Source organism: Salvelinus alpinus, chromosome 13 (assembly GCF_045679555.1).
Source record: "Salvelinus alpinus chromosome 13, SLU_Salpinus.1, whole genome shotgun sequence".
NCBI lineage: Eukaryota > Metazoa > Chordata > Actinopteri > Salmoniformes > Salmonidae > Salvelinus > Salvelinus alpinus.
Window position 1 is genome coordinate 24,347,585 of NC_092098.1, and position 19,292 is coordinate 24,366,876.

Below are 19,292 nucleotides of genomic sequence, written 5' to 3' on the forward strand. Positions count from 1 at the left end.
GATCTCATTATTTCCCACATGGCCCATTTACATCTGGTCACCCCTCTATGTTAATAGAAATCAGGATAAGAAGTTGTTCTGCCGATCGAGGGGGTCTGTGGAAACTCGGATTGAAAAGGGATACTATTGTAAGAAAAATCATAGATGTTCATGACAAGGCAGGTTCATGACAAGGCTTGTGGTTTTGGATACCTCATGAGTAGGTTAGTATACTTCTCATATGAACCCACACAGTCCAAACCAGAGCCATATGGGCGATGTCATGTAAAACATTTTTTTAAATGATATTTCCCATGTCTCCTCAGGATATTTTTAGGGTCTTTGCTAGTGTTATGGTTATCAGAGGGAGAAAGGTGTTGGGTGATATGCCAACATTCCACTGTTCTTGAATTCCATCTTATTTACAAATATGGTGCTTATTGTTTTTCTGGGCAGAAATAGGAGAGTTGGGACTCGAGTGCTTTGACAAACTGGTTCAGTGTTAAATGCTCCCTGGAAAGGCTGGTGTTTGGTCTGTCTGGCCAGACCCAGGAAATGATGTCACATCTACTGGCCCTTCCCCTGCTTTCACCTGAAAAGAAGGAGGGGCCAGACTGAGTCAGGCAAGAGGGTGGAAAAAAACAAGGAAGGAAGCTCTCAGTAGGCATGTGTGTGTATGTTTAGTTCTTCTGAATGTGTGTTAGAGGAAAAAATAAGGATTTGGGGATTTCAACACTATTAAAGCCTTTCTAAAGATGGATATGGATGTTCCGGACCCTTCCCATGGGAATATGGGGCTGCTGAGAACCTTTGACTCCTCTGAGTTTGGGAGCTGGGAGAAGATAGGCTCGGGCGGATTTGGACAAGTATACAAAGTCCGGCATGTACAGTGGAAAACATGGCTGGCTATCAAGTGCCCTCCCTGCCTTCATGTAGATGACAAGTGAGTGGGACAGCTATTATTCTGGGATTCATTGTGTGTGGGGGTATGAAGAATGTTGTTTCAAGTATTTAAGCCTAGACTCCATGATATCTGTTTGATATCCTCTGTGGGCTTCAGAGTAAGAAGTTGTAGTTCTATGTGATTATGAGTTTGAACCTCTATCTAAGGGTGTGAGGTACGCTGTGAACTGGGCAGCATGCTTATTCAGCCTTATGTCACGGACTCATGGATGGTGGACATACACTGAGTGTACAAAACATTAAGAACACCTGCTCCTTCCATGACAGACTGACGAGGTGAAAGCTATGATCCCTTATTGATGTCACTTGTTAAATCCACTTAAATCAGTGAAGATGAAGGGGAGGAGACAGGTTAAAGAAGGATTTTTAAGTCTTGAAACAATAGACATGGATTGTGTATGTGTGCCATTCAGAGGGTAAATGGGAAAGACAAAAGATTGAAGTGCCTTTGATCGGAGTATGGTGGTAGGTGCCAGGCGCACCGGTTTGTGTCAAGAACTGTGACGCTGCTGGGTTTTTCACGCTCAACAGTTTCCCGTTTGTATCAAAAATGGTCCACCACACAAAGGACATCCAGCCAACTTGACAACTGTGGGAACATCCCTGTGGAATGCTTTCGACACCTTGCAGAGTCCATGTCCCAACAATTTGAGGCTGTTCTGAGGGCAAAAGGGGGGGGGGCAACTCAATATTAGGAAGGTTTAATTAATGTTTGATATACTAAGCGTAGCTAACGTCTCTCACGAGCAGTTCTTGTCATTGCACTTAAAAAGCTTGAGTATACAACCTAGAAAATGTATCTAGAAATGTGCAAATGATGTCAACACCACACTTCTCTCCTTTGGTCCACCTTCCATCAGACCCCATCAGGTTGCCCTTACTACCCTCTTATTAGACGACGGTCCAGATTGGCCGCCAGTAGTTTTTGTCATGGTTTAGAAAGGCCACAAATACAGAATGTTTCAATAATGTAAAAAAAAAAAAGCTAAAGTTAAATAGAACAACAAAAAATCTGTGGGGAGCATTGGAGTCAACATGGGCCAGCATCCCTGGGGAATGCTTTCAACACCATGTAATCCATGCCCCAAATTAATTGAGGCTGCTTTGAAGGCATGCCCTCTTGCGTGGGTGACCCATGATCTTTCACATGTATGCCAACAGCAGGAGGAAACACAAGAGGCCTAGCTCAGCTGTCCCCATCAGAAGAACATCCTGTCCCCATCCTGTCACCCTACCCTACCCTCTTCTTAACGGATGTTTCCACTCCACCATCTTGGATGTAGTATACACCTGAGCCCCCCCTGAAGCCTCAAAGAGGACTATCAGCTATTCTTTTACTCTCATTATTAGTTTCCTACTTTCTACTTGATTTAAAAATTAACCGGAGTGGATGTGTTTAAAAAATCTGTACAATGTCCTTTCATTCCTTTGGCACAAAAGGTGTTGCTTATGAAATGGTGGCTTTACATTCATCAACAGTGGAGAATGTTGGTGCATTTGAACATTTTTGGTGTCATATCAAGTTAATGTTTCTAAAGGTGTAAGAGGTTGGGAACATTGTTCAAGAGGCTTATAATATAGAACACTTTAACCGTTGTGACCATCTGTCATTTGAGAGCTTTTACAGCTTTGAAGACAATGATTGGATCAAGTTGCGGCTAAACTTAATTTCACTTGAGGCAGGCGCACAGACCGAATGCTGAACTTTCTGCTGTTGAGAACTTGTTGAAGGATTGTTCACTGTCACAGGCACTTTTAAATTACATTTGAGTAATTTAAGCTGATTACAGTGTTATTGGCATTACATTTGCACACAAAATCAGAACTTAAATGTCTCACAGAATGGAATAAATATAAATTAAAATTTTGATGTGTATACAGTGCTCCTTGGGGGGAGTGTATACCCAAAAAAGCAGACTTGTAAATATTGACATTTTGGCAAAATAGTGTTAAAACAACTGTTATAGATGTTACACCTTCTGTTATGGATATTAGTCTGAAATACACATTCAAATCTTAGATTTCTTGATAAATATCTATCATAAACACATGACATTTGGAATGTTTTTAAAATGTCAGCAAAAGGCATAGTACCTTAGGATTGTATAATTACACATAGCCTGAATAGTATACAAGCCATGCACCATACCCTAATACGTCATTTTTCTGTCATACATATACAGTTGAAGTCGGAAGTTTACATACACTTACTTAGGTTGGAGTCATTAAAACTCGTTTTTCAACCACTCCACAAATTTCTTGTTAACAAACTAGTGTTTAGCAAGTCGGTTAGGACATCTACTTTGTGCATGACACAAGTCATTTTTCCAACAATTGTTTGAAGATGATTTCACTTATAATTCACTGTATCACAATTCCAGTGGTTCAGAAGTTTACATACACTAAGTTGACTGTGCCTTTTAAACAGCTTGGAAAATTGCAGAAAATGATGTCATGGCTTAGAAGCTTTTGATAGGCTAATTGCCATAATTTGAGTCAATTGGAGGTGTACCTGTGGATGTATTTCAAGGCCTACCTTCAAACTCAGTGCCTCTCTGCTTGACATCATGGGGAAATCAGCCAAGACCTCAGAAAAAAATTGTAGACCTCCACAAGTCTGGTTCATCCTTGGGAGCAATTTCCAAATGCCCGAAGGTACCACATTCATCTGTACAAACAATAGTATGCAAGTATAAACACCATGGGACCACGCAGCCGTCATACCACTCAGGAACGTTCTGTCTCCTAGAGATGAACGTACTTTGGTGCGAAATGTGCAAATCAATCCCAGAACAACAGCAACAGCCTTGTGGAGATGCTGGAGGAAACGGGTACAAAATATCTATATCCACAGTAAAACGAGTCCTATATCGACATAACCCGAAAGGCCACTCAGCAAGGAAGAAGTCACTGCTCCAAAACCGCCATAAAAAAGCCAGACTACGGTTTGCAACTGCACATGGGGACAAAGATTGTAATTTTTGGAGAAATGTCCTCTGGTCTGATGAAACAAAAATAGAACTGTTTGGCCATAATGACCATCGTTTTGTTTGGAGGAAAAAGGGGGAGGCTTGCAAGCCGAAGAATACCATCCCAACGGGTGGCAGCATCATGTTGTGGGGGTGCTTTGCTGCAGGAGGGACTGGTGTATTTCACAAAATAGATGGCATCATCAGGAACAAAAATTATGTGGATATATTGAAGCAACATCTCAAGACATCAGTCAGGAAGTTAAAGCTTGGTCAAAAGTCTGTCTACCAAATGGACAATGACTCCAAGCATACTTCCAAAGTTGTGGCAAAATGGCTTAAGGACAACAAAGTCAAGGTATTGGAGTGGCCATCACAAAGCCCTGACCTTAATCCTGTAGAAAATTTGTGGGCAGAACTGAAAAAGAGTGTGTGAGCAAGGAGGCCTACAAACCTGACTCAGTTACACCATCTGTCAGGAGGAATGGGCCAAAATTCACCCAACTTATTGTGGGAAGCTTGTGGAAGGCTACCCGAACCGTTTGACCCAAGCTACACAATTTAAAGGCAATGCTACCAAATACTAATTGAGTGTATGTTAACTTCTGACCCACTGGGAATGTGATGAAAGAAATAAAAGCTGAAATATATCATTCTCTCTACTATTATTCTGACATTTCACGTTCTTAAAATAAAGTGGTGATCCTAACTGACCTAAGATAGGGAATTTTTACTATGATTAAATGTCAGGAATTGTGAAAAACTGAGTTTAAATGTATTTAGCTAAGGTGTATGTAAACTTCTGACTTCAACTGTTTGGGGTCACTCAGAAATTAAACTTTTTTGTCCATTAAAATAACATAAAATCAATCAGAGATACAGTGTAAACATGGTTAACCTTTCTGAACCACCCGTCCCGGATCCGGGATAATTGTCATCAGAAACGCTGACTAGCATAGCCTGGCGCCACAGGTATATAATATAATTTCATGAAATCACAAGTGCAATATTGCAAAACACAGTTTAGCCTTTTGTTAATCCATCTGTCGTCTCAGATTTTGAAATTATGCTTTACTGCGAAAGCAATACAAGCGTTTGTGTAAGTTTATCGATCGCTCGATAAAACAATAAGTACACCTAGCATCAGGTAACTTGGTCACGAAAATCAGAAAAGCAATCAAATTAATCGTTTACCTTTGATGATCTTCGGATGTTTTCACTCACGAGACTCCCAGTTAGACAACAAATGTTCCTTTTGTTCCATAAAGATATTTTTTATATCCAAATACCTCCGTTAGTTTGATGCGTTATGCCCAGGAATCCACCGGAAAGAGCGCTCGCGACAACGCCGACAAAAATCTCAAATTATATCCATAATGTCCACAGAAACATGTCAAACGTTTTTTATAATCCATCTTCAGGGTGTTTTTCAAATATCTATTCGATAATATATCAACCGGGACAGTTGGCTTTTCACTAGGACAGGGAGGAACAATGGCCGCCTTTCTCTGTTACGCAGAACTCACTCTGAGAGCCCCCACCTATCCACTTACGCAATGTGCCCTTTCACGCTCATTCTTCAAAATAAAAGCCTGAAACTATGTCTAAAGGCTGTTGACACCTTAGGGAAGCCATAGAAAAAGATGTCTGGTTGATATCCCTTTACATGGGCAATAGGGATGCATAGGAACAGAGAGGTTTCAAAAACAGGGTCACTTCCTGATTGGATTTTCCCCAGGTTTTAGCCTGCAATATCAGTTCTGTTTAACTCACAGACAAAATGTTTACAGTTTTGGAAACTTCAGAGTGTTTTCTATCCTAATCTGACACTTATATGCATATTCTAGTTTCGGGGGCTGAGAAATAGGCAGTTTCAAATGGGTACGTTTTTTTGCCAAAAACGAAAATGTCGCCCCCTAGTCTTATTAATGTTGTGATTGACTATTGTAGCTGGAAATGGCAGATTTTTCATGGAATATCTACATAGGGGTACAGAGGCCCATTATCAGCAACCATCACTCCTGTGTTCCAATGGCATGTTGTGTTACGTAATCCAAGTTTATCATTTTAAAAGGCTAATTGATAATTAGAAAACCCTTTTCAGTTATGTTAGCACAGCTGAAAAAGAAGCATAAAACTTGCCTTTAGACTAGTTGATATCTGGAGCATCAGCATTTGTGGGTTCGATTACAGGCTCAAAGTGGCCAGAAACAAAGAACTTTCTTCTAAAACTCATCAGTCTGTTTTTGTTCTGAGAAATGAAGGCTATTCCATGCCTTCATTACCAAGCAGAAATTACCAAGAAATTGAAGATCTCGTACAACGCTGTGTACTACTCCCTTCACAGAACAGCGCAAACTGGCTCTAACCAGAATAGAAAGAGGAGTGGGAGGCCCCGATGCACAACTGAGCAAGAGGATAAGTACATTAGAGTGTCTAGTTTGAGAACCAGACACCTCACAAGTCCTCAAATGTCAGCTTTATTATATAGTATCCGCAAAACACCAGTCTCAATGTCAACAGTGAAGAGGCGACCCCGGGATGCTGGCCTTCTAGGCCAGAGTTCCTCTGTCCAGTGTCTGTCTTCTTTTGCCCATCTTAATCTTTTCTTTTTATTGGCCAGTCGGAGATATTGCTTTTACTTTGCAACTCTGCCTAGAAGGCCAGCATCACGGGGTCGCCTCTCCACTGTCGACGTTGAGGCTGGTGTTTTGTGGGTACTATTTAATTACAAATGAGCTTTTCTTTCAAAACAAGGACATTTCTAAGTGACCCCAAACCTTTGAATGGTAGTGTATCTCAAAATGAACCTTAACCAGTTGAATTGCATTTTTTTATTTTTATATTGCAACAAAATGTGCAAATAAAACAATGTACATGTCCATATACTGCCAATAATTTTTCTGGACACTGGACGAAGTCAGTATATTTTGGGGGGCTTTCATTTCAAAAAGACACTCCAGGACAGTTCACAGATTGTTGATAAACACTTCTCATCTTTTTATCTAAAAAAACAGTACTGCCATGTATGAGAAATGCATTTCAGCATATATTTTCCATGAGAATCTTAGCTAGAACACATAATTTTCAAGATATCAACAATTGTTTCAGTAAAAGTCTGAAGAATACATCCCAGAAAAAGCACACAAAATGTGTTGAATGCACAAGCTTCTATGGTATGATACATCCATTGGTGGAAAAAGTACCCAATTGTCATACTTGAGTATAAGTAAAGATACCAAGAAAATGAAGTGAAAGTCACCCCGTAAAATACTACTTGAGTAAAAGTCTAAAAGTATTTGGTTTTAATTATACTTAGGTATCAAAAGTAAATGTAATTGCAGAAATATACTTAAGTATCAAAAGTAGAAGTAGAAGTATAAATCATTTCAAATTGCTTATATTAAGCAAACCAGACGGCACAAGTTTCTTGTTTTTTAATTTATGGATAGCCAGGGGCACACTACAACGTGCAGACATAATTTCCGAACGAAGCATTTGTGTTTAGTGTGTCCTCCAGATCAGAGGCAGTACGGATGACCAGGGATGTTCTCTTGATAAATGCGTGAATTAGACCATTATCCTGTCCTGCTAAGCATTCAAAATGTAATGAGTACTTTTGGGTGTCAGGAAAAATGTGTGCAGTAAAAAGTAATTGTTTTCTTTAGGATAGTAGCAAAGTAAAAGTTGTCAAAAATATAAATAGTAAAGTACAGATACCCCCAAAAAACTACATAAGTAGTACTTATGTACTTTACACCATTGGATAAATCAATATCCATCACATCCACAACCGTTATGGATGTTACAGATATCATCATGCTGAAAAAGGATACTGACAAGGAAAAGAGAGAAACCAGTAAAAGACCATATAAAACCTTGATTAAAGCTTTAAAGAGAACGTTTCAAGATGACCCGATGTAAGGCGCATGTTTTACAACTATTTATTTTAAATGGGTGTTACAAGACAGTGAAGACACTTCATTTTTGTATGTATTGCGTCATTAACATCTCATCTTTTTAATTAACACTGGGGAGCAGCTGTTAGTGGAAAAACAAGCTTTGTGAGCCCCTTCTAAAAGCCATGAAATATGAGACTTGGCCATCTACTCTTCAATGGTAAAAATTCATGCTTTAACCTCCGTAAACTTGTCATATAAAGCCTGAACTCCAACATGTAGATCTAAAGGATAATTATGAACGTGATTTCAGTTGGAAATGACTAACTTTTTAATTGTGCATGCTCAGGTTAACTTGCACTGAATCACCCTTTAGCAGACACTCACAAACATGAATTTGTTGCCTCCTTTAAATTGTTTTATTATGTTACTTCCTATGACCATTTATTTCACTTCTACCCTACTGCTTTTGCAAAACATTTACAAAGGAAAATGTCAGATACACAGCACAAGGAGTAAGTTCTTCAGCTTTTCCAATGACAAGCATTGACATCCATCTCCAATCCGTGGTAGCTAGACTCATGGCACCCACTAAACCTGAACTAAAGATGCTATCTGCTCTGAACATCTGAAAAGTACATGAACTGTAATTTGCCTGCCTGCACCCTGCCTCCACACACTCCTCTGACTCAAAGCCAGCTTTGTCTGACTGGGTCCCAACTCCCTTCTATGCAGACGATGTTTAGTGGAAACAATAAGAGAAGTTGCAGAACCAGTCTTGCTGGGCTCCTCTCCCTTATAAAAAGGGTCATTGTTTGGTTTTGAAAGGTTTCTGAGCTGAGGAGTTTTCTGGGTGATGCCAGGTGATTACGACTGTCAGCCCCTCTCTTTCCCCCCCAAATCTCCTAAATCCACACATTTGCACTGATTTTTAATGCTTGTCAGATTTATTTGATGAGAAAGCTTACACTTTTATTGAATTTAAATGATTTCATAATTGACACCTCCAAACATAATGAAATGGCTGCCTTAGAGACAGACTATACTTCATAATTGTATCTGCTTCTACTACTTTTTAAGGTGTTCTCATCAGCATGCTGTTTTGACATGAATGAATCCTTTGTAAACTCAAGTCGTTGCTCATTTGTAGTGAAGACACTCCCGTACACACACATTATTCATGATGATTAAGCAGTTTATCTGAGTTTGTTTTCAAAGGGACCTCTCCTTGAGACCTCTCTATTGAGGTCAGTAGTGATAGGCTTCACTGCTCTGTTTGCATCTGCATCTAGCCTAGCCAGGCTAACACCGATAAAGGTAATAGGAAATTGTGCAAAGGTTGAGCAACGAGCACAGAGAACAAGAGGTTTGTTGTGTTCACAACTCCACACAGACCTCGATACATTGGCATGGCTCTCTCTGGGGAATGTCATAAAGGCCTAGCACTGTCAGAGACTGGTTAATGCATGGGGAATCTCATGCATCTCAGTTTGTTGTCTCCTTGTATTCTACTGTGTAACGAAGTTTGAATTTGGGTCAATGGTAAAAGGTATTCCAGATGGTGCTGTTTTAACAAGGCTTAGAATACCAGTCTTAGTAAGATAAGAGAACAGCATTTTACGAATTTGTTGTGAATCGAGGTATGTAGATGGATGGGCAGGTTTATAGGACAGCTTAACCTAAATTCCCTTTACTCTGTACAGTATGAGTTACAGTATGTAGTTCAATCTGAACAGACAGGTATACAAGGCCTTTATGTACCACTTGGCGCAATGAAGGCTAAGTAAGTAGGTAAGTAAGTTAACAGACCGCTATGTCCTCTGTAGGGAGCGAGCAGAGCTGCTGGAAGAGGCTAAGAAGATGGAGGCGGCTAAGTTCCGCTACATCCTGCCAGTGTATGGGATCTGTGGGGACCCCCAGGGCCTGGTGATGGAGTACATGGAGACAGGCTCCCTGGAGACCCTGCTGGCTGCTGAGCCTCTGCCCTGGGAGCTGCGCTTCAGGATCATCCACGAGACGGCGGTGGGAATGAACTTCCTGCACTGCATGAGCCCACCCCTCCTGCACCTGGACCTAAAACCTGCCAACATCCTACTGGACGCACACTACCATGTCAAGGTGAGAGACGACTTACTTGGTTTGTTCATTGGAGGTCGCACAGGGCGCTGTGTGGGAAGAGCTTGCACATTTGAAACAATTGTTCCTGAAATACACATTGCATTGGTTCTAAATTGGGATTCTGCCTCCCTGGTGCGGCGGGCGAACTCAACCAAACACTCCTACAGTATTGCTACTGCTTCTGTTACTGTTACTACTGCTACTGGTTCAGAAGATTGGTGATACACAGAAAATGGCCAAAAACAGTAGAACCAGCTCATCTGCTTTTACACTATGATTTGACTATTAGATGTTCAATGTTTTTTTAGAAAAAATGTTTTAAAATGAATAGTTTCACCATATTAAAATTACAGTTTAGTTCAAGTAACAGGATTTAAAATGTGGGACAGTTTTTATTTAAAAAATGTTACCGTAAAATGAATCACTAATCACATTAAAAAAAGAATAATCTTCAGAAATGACTTTGTCAAAGCAACAAAATAACTAGGGCTTTACAATGACGGTGAAAACTTGTTGGGTTTAAACGTCTGAATTTAGGCACTTCAGCAAGTCTTTACTGTATATAAAACATCTGATTTTATTGAATTTTCCATGTGATCTATACTAAAGGCCACTTCATTTAATATAACAGGATTTTATATTTCAATATTGGTGCACAAATTCTACTTAAAATATCAGAGACACAAAGGTACTTATTTCATGGAACGACCCAAATATGTCAAATCAATACACTGTCTAATGTTAGAAAAGTCAGATTTGACCTTATACTGAGTATTTAGTAAACCTACACCCAAATGATGTAGCATGACTCTTTAAAACAACAGCCCAAACGCAATAACTTCAAGTCCTTTTAATAAGATTTGCTCAAGGATGAATTTCAGCTGACAGGTATGGAGGGAATCTGTTATTCACTTGAATTTTGCTTTAAATGGCCATCCTGTTGGACACATATGCTACGGGCAGAAAGGTGTCTCCCGCCCAGCCTTCATCCCACCTGATCTCCAACCTCCCTCTGCATGACTAATGGTTGGAGGTGGAGGAGAAATGGGTGGGAACCTTCCTTCAACCTGTCTGTTTTAATACCTCCATGTAAACACGTAGCCTGGGCCTGTCTTAACAGGCTGAGGTACTCTGCCAACACTGACTGAGTTTGTGTTCGGCTACTCGCCCACACATGTAACTCAGTCAAACAGGGTCTCAACTTCTGACACGAGGGGTAAGGAAAGCACCCACAGGCTAGGACAGGACATGGCTGGGAGGCACCGTCAGGCTAGGACAGGACATGGCTGGGAGGCACTGTCAGACTAGGACAGGACATGGCTGGGAGGCACCGTCAGACTAGGACAGGACATGGCTGGGAGGCACCGTCAGGCTAGGACAGGACATGGCTGGGAGTCACCGTCAGGCTAGGACAGGACATGGCTGGGAGGCACCGTCAGACTAGGCCGGTACATGGCTGGGAGGCACCGTCAGACTAGGACAGGACATGGCTGGGAGGCACCGTCAGGCTAGGACAGGACATGGCTGGGAGGCACCGTCAGGCTAGGACAGGACATGGCTGGGAGGCACCGTCAGACTAGGCCGGTACATGGCTGGGAGGCACCGTCAGGCTAGGACAGGACATGGCTGGGAGGCACCGTCAGGCTAGGACAGGACATGGCTGGGAGGCACCCTCAGGCTAGGACAGGACAGGACGTGACTGCCTCTGACCTCATCATGGCTCTGGATGCATAGAATACAATGAGGGCTCAGCCATCAGCTTGAGGGTAAAGTTAGTCATAGGTAGCCATGACCATAAGAACAAAGGGAAAGGCTGAGAGTTCCAGTGGGTTCTTGTCTTATGTATATGTTCTGTATATCCTCATCTCCCCCCTTAGAAATTGTATGTTGGTCTTGTCCTAACAAGCTGTGTTCTGTTCTGTATCTCCCATCTCCCCCTTCAGATATCAGATTTTGGTCTGGCACGATGGAACGGCCTATCCAGGGTTGATGAAATCAGCCGTGACGGGTTCTGTGGCACCATTGCCTACCTGCCGCCGGAGAGCATCATCGAGAAGGACAGGGTGTCAGAAACCAAGCATGACGTCTACAGGTGAGTGTCTTCACCTTCACTTCTCTCTGTGCTTGTCTGCCAGAGGGGTGGAACGTTGTCTGTTTAAAGCTTAGTCATGATGTTTGTTTTTTCACTTCTTCCCTCCATTGTTTGTTTTACAATATTGGTTTTAATCAATATGAATCTGAATTGGATTTACACTGAGTTTACAAAACATTAAGAATACCTGCTCTTTCCATGACAGACTGACCAGGTGAATCCAGGTGAAAGCTATCATCCCTTATTGATGTCACTTGTTAAATCCACTTCAATCAGTGTAGATGAAGGGAAGGAGACAGGTTAAAGAATGATTTTTAATCCTTGAGAACTGAGACATGGATTGTGTATGTGTACCTTTCAGAGGGTTAATGGGCAAGACAAAAGATTTAAGTGCCTTTGAACGGGGTATGGTAGTAGATGCCAGGCGCACCGGTTTGTGTGTGTCAAGAACTGCACCGCTGTTGGGTTTTTCACGCTCAACAGCTTCCCGTGTGTATCAAGAATGGTCCACCATCCAAAGGACATCCAGCCAACTTGACACAACTATGGGAAGCATTGGAGTCAACATGGGCTAGAATTCCTGTGGAACGCTATCAACACCTTGTAGAGTCCATGCCCTAACAAATTGAGGCACTTCTGAGGGCAAAAGGGGTGCAACTCAATATTAGGAAGGTGTTCCTAATGTTTTGTACACTGTGTATATTAATCAATTATAAGTTATGCCTGGAAAACCCATAGTGAGTCAGTCATTCAATCATTTATCACTTTTGACAGTATGCCTTGATACTGAACTGTTGTTATTCCCTTCCTGTTACAGCTTTTCCATAGTCATCTGGGGAATTCTCACACAAAAGAAACCTTACCAAGGTGAGACATGTTGAGGAAATGTATAGATATTCTGTTCTCATGTAAAGACACCTTGTAGTCCTTCAGGGTTTGTCTTATAAAATGCACTCCTAGTATTTCTTAAACTCAAAGTTACAGGACTGCAATGGAGCCCCACAGGGGAGGTATCATTATACCCATAAAACCTAGCGGTCAAACAGGGAAATGATTCCAATGATTCCAATTGTTTTTCATAAAATCCCTTTCTCATAAGGGATTTTAGAAACACTTAAAATAAGGGCTGTGTTTCATGTAGGCTTACTCTGGCGTGACTTTTGATAACCATGTAAATCTCTCTCGGAGATACCAAAGAAGCCAGGGTGATCTGAGTTTAAGTCCACTGCCTCTGTTTGCTTTGAATTATTGACTGACTGGCTGACTGGCTGGTCCCAACGCCTGATAACAAAGAGACCATTAACAGAAGAAGCCTAAGAGATTTTTTCAGGCCTGGTGTGGGAAACAAACAAAACATCTATACACTTTCCTTATCTGAGCGTACATGAATGATAATAATGATAATAATTAACTGTACATACTAGTGTCAGTCTTACCCAGATTAGTTTATGTTGCTTCTCCATACCTTCAACAGCACACAATCAAGACATAATTGATTGATATTTTTATTTAGAATAATGTGACCTTAGTAGACCTTATGGACTGAGGTATCATATGAACAGTAGAGAATTGAATGAAGTGTATCAATGTGTCTTATGTCTTGTGTTGACTGGAAACATATGTCCTCTATTTCCTCCAGGGGAGAACAACATCCTGCAGATCATGGTAAAGGTGGTAAGAGGGGTGCGCCCTGACCTCAATGTTGTTCCCCGGAGTCGACCCCAGGCCTGCACGGGGTTCCTGTGCCTCATGCAACGCTGCTGGGCCACCTCACCTGACACCAGACCCAGCTTCCAGGGTGAGTAGAGACCAAATGGGGCCTATGTCTCTAAAGGGTGGGTGTTTGTGTGCGTCTTAAAGCAGTAAGAACCCAATTAAACTGTGTTACACAACATCATGATGTACTGTGCGTAGCTTTCTGAAAAGGTGAAAATCAAACCAAGGGATGCTATTCTGTACACCTGACCAAACCTGACCTTTGTTGTTTTCTGTCTGCAGAAATCACATCAGAAACGGAGGAGCTGTGTTCTAAACCCCAAGAGGAGTCCAAGACCCAAACTCCTGAGCTCGAGAATAACCACTGCCATGGACTACCCACTGACAAGGTATAACCTCCACACTTCTATTTCCCTGCCTTCTCCCTCTGTTATTTCTATTTATTTCTATCCTCTTCTTCTCCCTGACATGCCATACTATATAGTATTCTGTCAGTCTTCTTTGGTGTTCTTCTGTAATGTAATTAGAAAACCCTCTGGTATGTCGGAATGTTTGAGTGCCTATTTTTGAGATTGCTTTCCTGTGTACTGGACCTGTTATTGCTTCCATAATACATACAAAGTCAATGTTTGATCCTGACAAACAGTTTCCTCATGAAATAAGAATGCTGTTTAGCAGCATTGTTTAACTTGGTTAACTCTGTTGCGACACATTCTGAATGTTTGGTGCTCGATGTACGTGACAAACTGACCGACACCCGTTTACCAAATATGACAGAATTTACAGGTGTTATTGTGCAATGTGTGAAGCTGATATATTGGTGATGATAAACAGTCGGAGAAAGGCATGAAGACTGGGTTTGAGAGAAACTATTGAAAGGCCCAGTGCAGTCAAAAATGTGATTTCCCTGTGTGTTTTATGTATACTTCCACACTATGAGGTTGGAATAATGCTGTGAAATTGTGAAAATTATGAAAATGCAGAAACAAGTCAGGCCCAAATCGGCCATGCTGCCAGAGAAAGACTACAGCCTATCAGAGCTGCTGAGCCAGGTGGACTCTGGGATATCTCGGAGCTTTGACCGTGTGACGGAGGACTGCTGTCCCAGCAAAGACAACACCAGCAAGAGACTGTCAGGGATCTCCTCTGTAGACTCTGCCTTCTCCTCTCAAGACTCCATCACCCTCTCCTTTGAGAAAGATAATATATGTGGTAAGACTGGCTGATATGGTGATTGTAGTCAATACATTGTGGCATTGTCCATGGTTTTCTTTAACAGATGACAGGAATTCTTATTTATCAGGGTCATATATCCTACATATAAGTAATACAGTTCTGAATGACTTCTGGAGCATGTGGAGTGTCTCTTTAACTTTCAGACAGGTTCTTTGTCGTTTTGGCCCTGAGTCTATACTGTATCTTCTATCTCCTTGTTGTTTAGACTCAGGGGAGGTGCAGAGGAGGAAGCTGAGCGACGCCATCCGTACCAAAGACATGTCCAAGCTGATGAAGATCCTGCAGCCTCAGGACGTGGACCTCTTATTGGAGGGCGGCTGCAGCCTGCTCCACCACGCTGTCACGCAGGCCAATGAGGAGGCCATCAAGTTCCTGCTCCTCAACCACGCCAACACCAACCTGGCCAACGCTCGCGGCTCCACCCCACTCCACCTGGCCACCGAGATGCACCTGAAGGGCCTGGCCGAGCTGCTGCTGGGCCGTCGGAGCACCAACGCCAACGCACGGGACGAGGACCAATACACGGCCCTGCACTGTGCTGCTCAGAACGGGGACGAGGCCATCACCCGCCTGCTGCTGGACCGCGGCGCCTCCATCAATGAGACGGACGCCCAGGGCCGCACGCCTGCACACATCGCCTGCCAGCATGGCCAAGAGAACGTGGTCAGGGTGCTGCTAAGCCGCGGGGCAGACGTCCACGTGAAGGGCAGAGATGACTGGACGGCACTTCACCTGGCTGCTTGGCAGGGCCACCTGGGCATTGCCAAACTGCTGGTGAAGCAGGCTGGAGCGGACGTAGACGGGCAGACCACTGACGGGCGCACGCCGCTGCACCTGGCCTCCCAAAGGGGGCAGTACAGGGTGGCAAGGATCCTGATAGAGCTGGGGGCAGATGTCCACGTGACCTCCATTGGCCTCCACACCCCCCTGCACGTGGCGGCTGAGACAGGCCACACCAGCACCTCCCGCCTCCTGGTCAAGCACAATGCAGACATCCAGGCCCGGACTGACCAGGGTCTTACCGCCCTCCACCTCGCTGCCCAACGCGGCCACTTGCCCACAGTGAAGATGCTGATGGAGGAAGGGGCAGACCCCTACTGCACCAATCAGACCCTGCGTACCCCCTGCCACCTGGCGGCAGAGGGGGGCCACTGTGAGGTTTTCAAAGAGCTTCTGGACCACTGCCCTGAGGCTGTTAGTCTGTCAGACGAACAGGGCCTCACCCCTATGCACCTGGCTGTGAGGGGAGGCTATACAGATATCACCAGCATGCTGCTGGCCCAGGGGGTGGAACTATCACCGGAAGTACCACAGGACTCCATCTCCCAGCATACACAAGAGTTACAACAGGACTCCATACCCCTGCCACAGGATGTACCACAGGACTCCATCCCCCAGGACACCCTGCATCCAACAGCAGAGGACTGCCCAAAGCTCCTGGCTCGTAGGCCTAGCCAGTTGACCTTGCGGCTCCAGAGGAAGGTTGTAATCTTGAAACTGACGGAGCGTGAGGGTAACGAATGTCCAGAGTCCACTGGTGCACTGTGAGCCTCGGCCCTCCGTTGAGAGGAGGGAGTCACCCAGTGACTGGATTGTACAGAACTGTCCTTGAATTGAAAACAGTCAGGGATCTCTTCTATTCCCTTCCCCATTGATGTGATGGGAGAAGTGTCCAAGCTAAAGAGACCAGCTGCTGTATTGTGATTTTGTTTTTTTGTACATAGTATTTTTGATTGATTGTGTGTTATTATTATGTCAGTCTTTGATCGTTCATTGCCAGATGTTATGATTATTTGGTGCTTTGGGCCTCTCAAAGCCCCTGTTATCTTACTTTGGTATCTTGTCAGGGAAGGAATGCTTTAATGTAAATACACTGTATATAGAACCATGAGCTCATTTGGATCATTATTTACTTTTTTCACTTCATGTTAAATATAGACTCCATGTCACGTTTCCCCCTTAATAGTGTAACTTTTCTACTTTGCATATGCACATTCGTACATTCATTTCCGTCTGTACAGAAAGAGAATGTTGACATCTGTGGAATGCTCATTTGTATTTTAATTTCCCATCTACTTACTCGAGCTGGTATGTTTATCATGTCCATAAGTTATATTCTCTAATAAAACAAGTGTCAATACAAGTGTGTGTGTGTGTGTGTGTGTGTTGTGAGTGTACCCATGTGCGCCTGTGAATGACATCTTCAATGCCAGGCAGAATAGGCATGTCTCTATCTGCAGCCAGCGTTGTTCTTATCTGTGCCTCCTGCCTATCCCCCAGACCCCACAGAGCATGCTCAACTTGGCACCAGCCATGGGAACTGCCCTCGGGGGGGATCACAGGCCAGGCAGGTGGGAGGGGGGTGGAGTGAAGAGTGGGGAACATGCCTGCCTTTCCAGGCTGTTGGCTCATTCCACAGACCACTTAAACTCCTAAACCTCACTCTCTTTAACCAACATGCCATTGTTGACGCTTGCAGGGCTGGTCCTCTTGAGGAGTCGTAACCCAAGTCTGAAGCCCTCCTGAGCTGAGCCCTGCCGAGCCTTGTAATTGCCCTGTTTTTACAGCTCATGTTTGCGGAGTCCCACAAATTTGATTGGTGAGTTTTGTGTAATCAGAGGACTTGTTTTGTGTGTGTGTTTATCTCACCTGTTGCCAAGTGATCCTTAGTGGTGTGGAAGATCATGTGCTGCCATTACTCAATCTTCCCTCAATTATCATGTAATTCCTTCGCTGTACCCTTTCTACATACTGTACACAGTAGCTTGTTATTCAAGTACACTCCCTCTACTTGCACTGTGCCTACCCTTATAGTGTTTGATGAAAAAGTAAGTAGAGAACATTATTTAAATGTATTTGACTCTTTAAACCTCTCATTGGAATAACAAACACTGCTTTGACTCATTGCTCCCTCTTAGTGACGCTCATCTCTACTTCATCTTTTGATTGTGTCAAGATGATTCATATCATGTTAATGTGCAGAAAATGTTCCTTCTGATCCCTGGGCCTCCAGCAGTCGCAGCATGCAGGCCTCTAGGTCCTCCTGGTCCAGGGAGTGATCCAGGGTGGCGGGAAACTGACTCCTGCCTGAACCTTGCTGGGCTGAGCTGGACAACATCCCCTGTGGCACCGGAACACTCAGATCCCAGCCTGCTGGCTGGGTTCAGCCTCCAGCTCAGTGGAAGATCTTCTTAGCCTCTTCCAGGGAGGTGACTGCAGGCAGGGAAATGTCCCTTAACCCCTGCTGGGGCCGGTGACCTGGGTCAGAGGGCCCTGGGAGACTTTTGCAGCTCTGAGGCTATGGCTCTGAAGCTGTGACAGAGGGCTGCTGGAGTCTACCTGGAAGGGATCTGCTCCAGCCTGAGCCTGAGGGGCGCTGTGGAGACAATAGGATACATCCTAGCATCTGTGGATCCTCCTGTGTAGGACCAGGGGACCCCAGCCTATTAGGCCATCCTATAGGACTCAGGCCTCCACTGTGCGGCACGCTGGTCTTGGTGTAGCTGGTGCTGAGGCAGCCAGTAAGTAGCACTGTGCATGTACTGCACAGACACACCTACTGGGCCTGGGGGCCAGAATGAGATCGGTGGCCAGGTTGGCCCTAGGTCCTCCCTGTCCCTGTCTGTGGGTAGTACACCTAGGGAGGACTGTGGAGCCATATCCCCTTGGTCTGCTGAGGCCACATGTATGGAGCCTGCATCTACATGATAGTGGTGTCCAGCATGGCTGAGGAGCTCATTTGTCTCATGTTAAATACTAGACCGTGACGAATATGGAATGCCAACAAAGGTTCTCCCTGAATTTGCAGCACATTTTTGTTACCAAGCAAGTTACTTTCACTTGAATTACTACCAATTAGGTTCAAGAGATAGCTAGGTCTCACCTGGAGGTCCGTTACTCTGATAAGGGAAAAATAAATTAATTTGAAGGTGGCAGGTAGCCTAGTGGTTAGAGCGTTGGACTAGTAACCGAAAGGTTGCAAGACCGAATCCCCGAGCTGACAAGGTAAAACTCTGTCCTTCTGCCCCTGAACAAGGCAGTTAACCCACTGTTCCTAGGCCGTCATTGAAAATAAGAATTTGTTCTTTACTGACTTGCCTAGTTAGATAAAGGTTCAAATAATAAATAAAAATGGAGCGAGTAGATGGTGAATGACCATTCACTATTTAAATGATTTCTGAACATTCTGTCTGCTATTATTCCTGTGGAAATCAAGTTCTATTGATCTTTTGATATTGTAAGACTAAATGTTTTTCATTATGAATCATATAATCTCTAATAGTAGTCTGATCCATCCTAAGGTTAATAACTCTACTGTAT

At 43.6% G+C, this 19,292-nt stretch overlaps 1 protein-coding gene across 1 annotated transcript; it reads left to right on the top strand.

Annotated features, from left to right (window-relative positions):
- Window positions 1–571: 571 nt before the first annotated feature.
- On the top strand, window positions 572–17,115 carry LOC139537435 (receptor-interacting serine/threonine-protein kinase 4-like). Its single transcript, XM_071338708.1, has 8 exons — window positions 572–922; window positions 9,637–9,928; window positions 11,872–12,020; window positions 12,838–12,887; window positions 13,660–13,818; window positions 14,019–14,125; window positions 14,720–14,948; window positions 15,178–17,115. The coding sequence occupies exons 1-8, from the start codon at window positions 735–737 to the stop codon at window positions 16,518–16,520; spliced, it is 2,517 nt and encodes an 838-aa protein (XP_071194809.1). The 5' UTR covers window positions 572–734; the 3' UTR covers window positions 16,521–17,115.
- The last annotated feature ends 2,177 nt before the right edge of the window (window positions 17,116–19,292 follow it).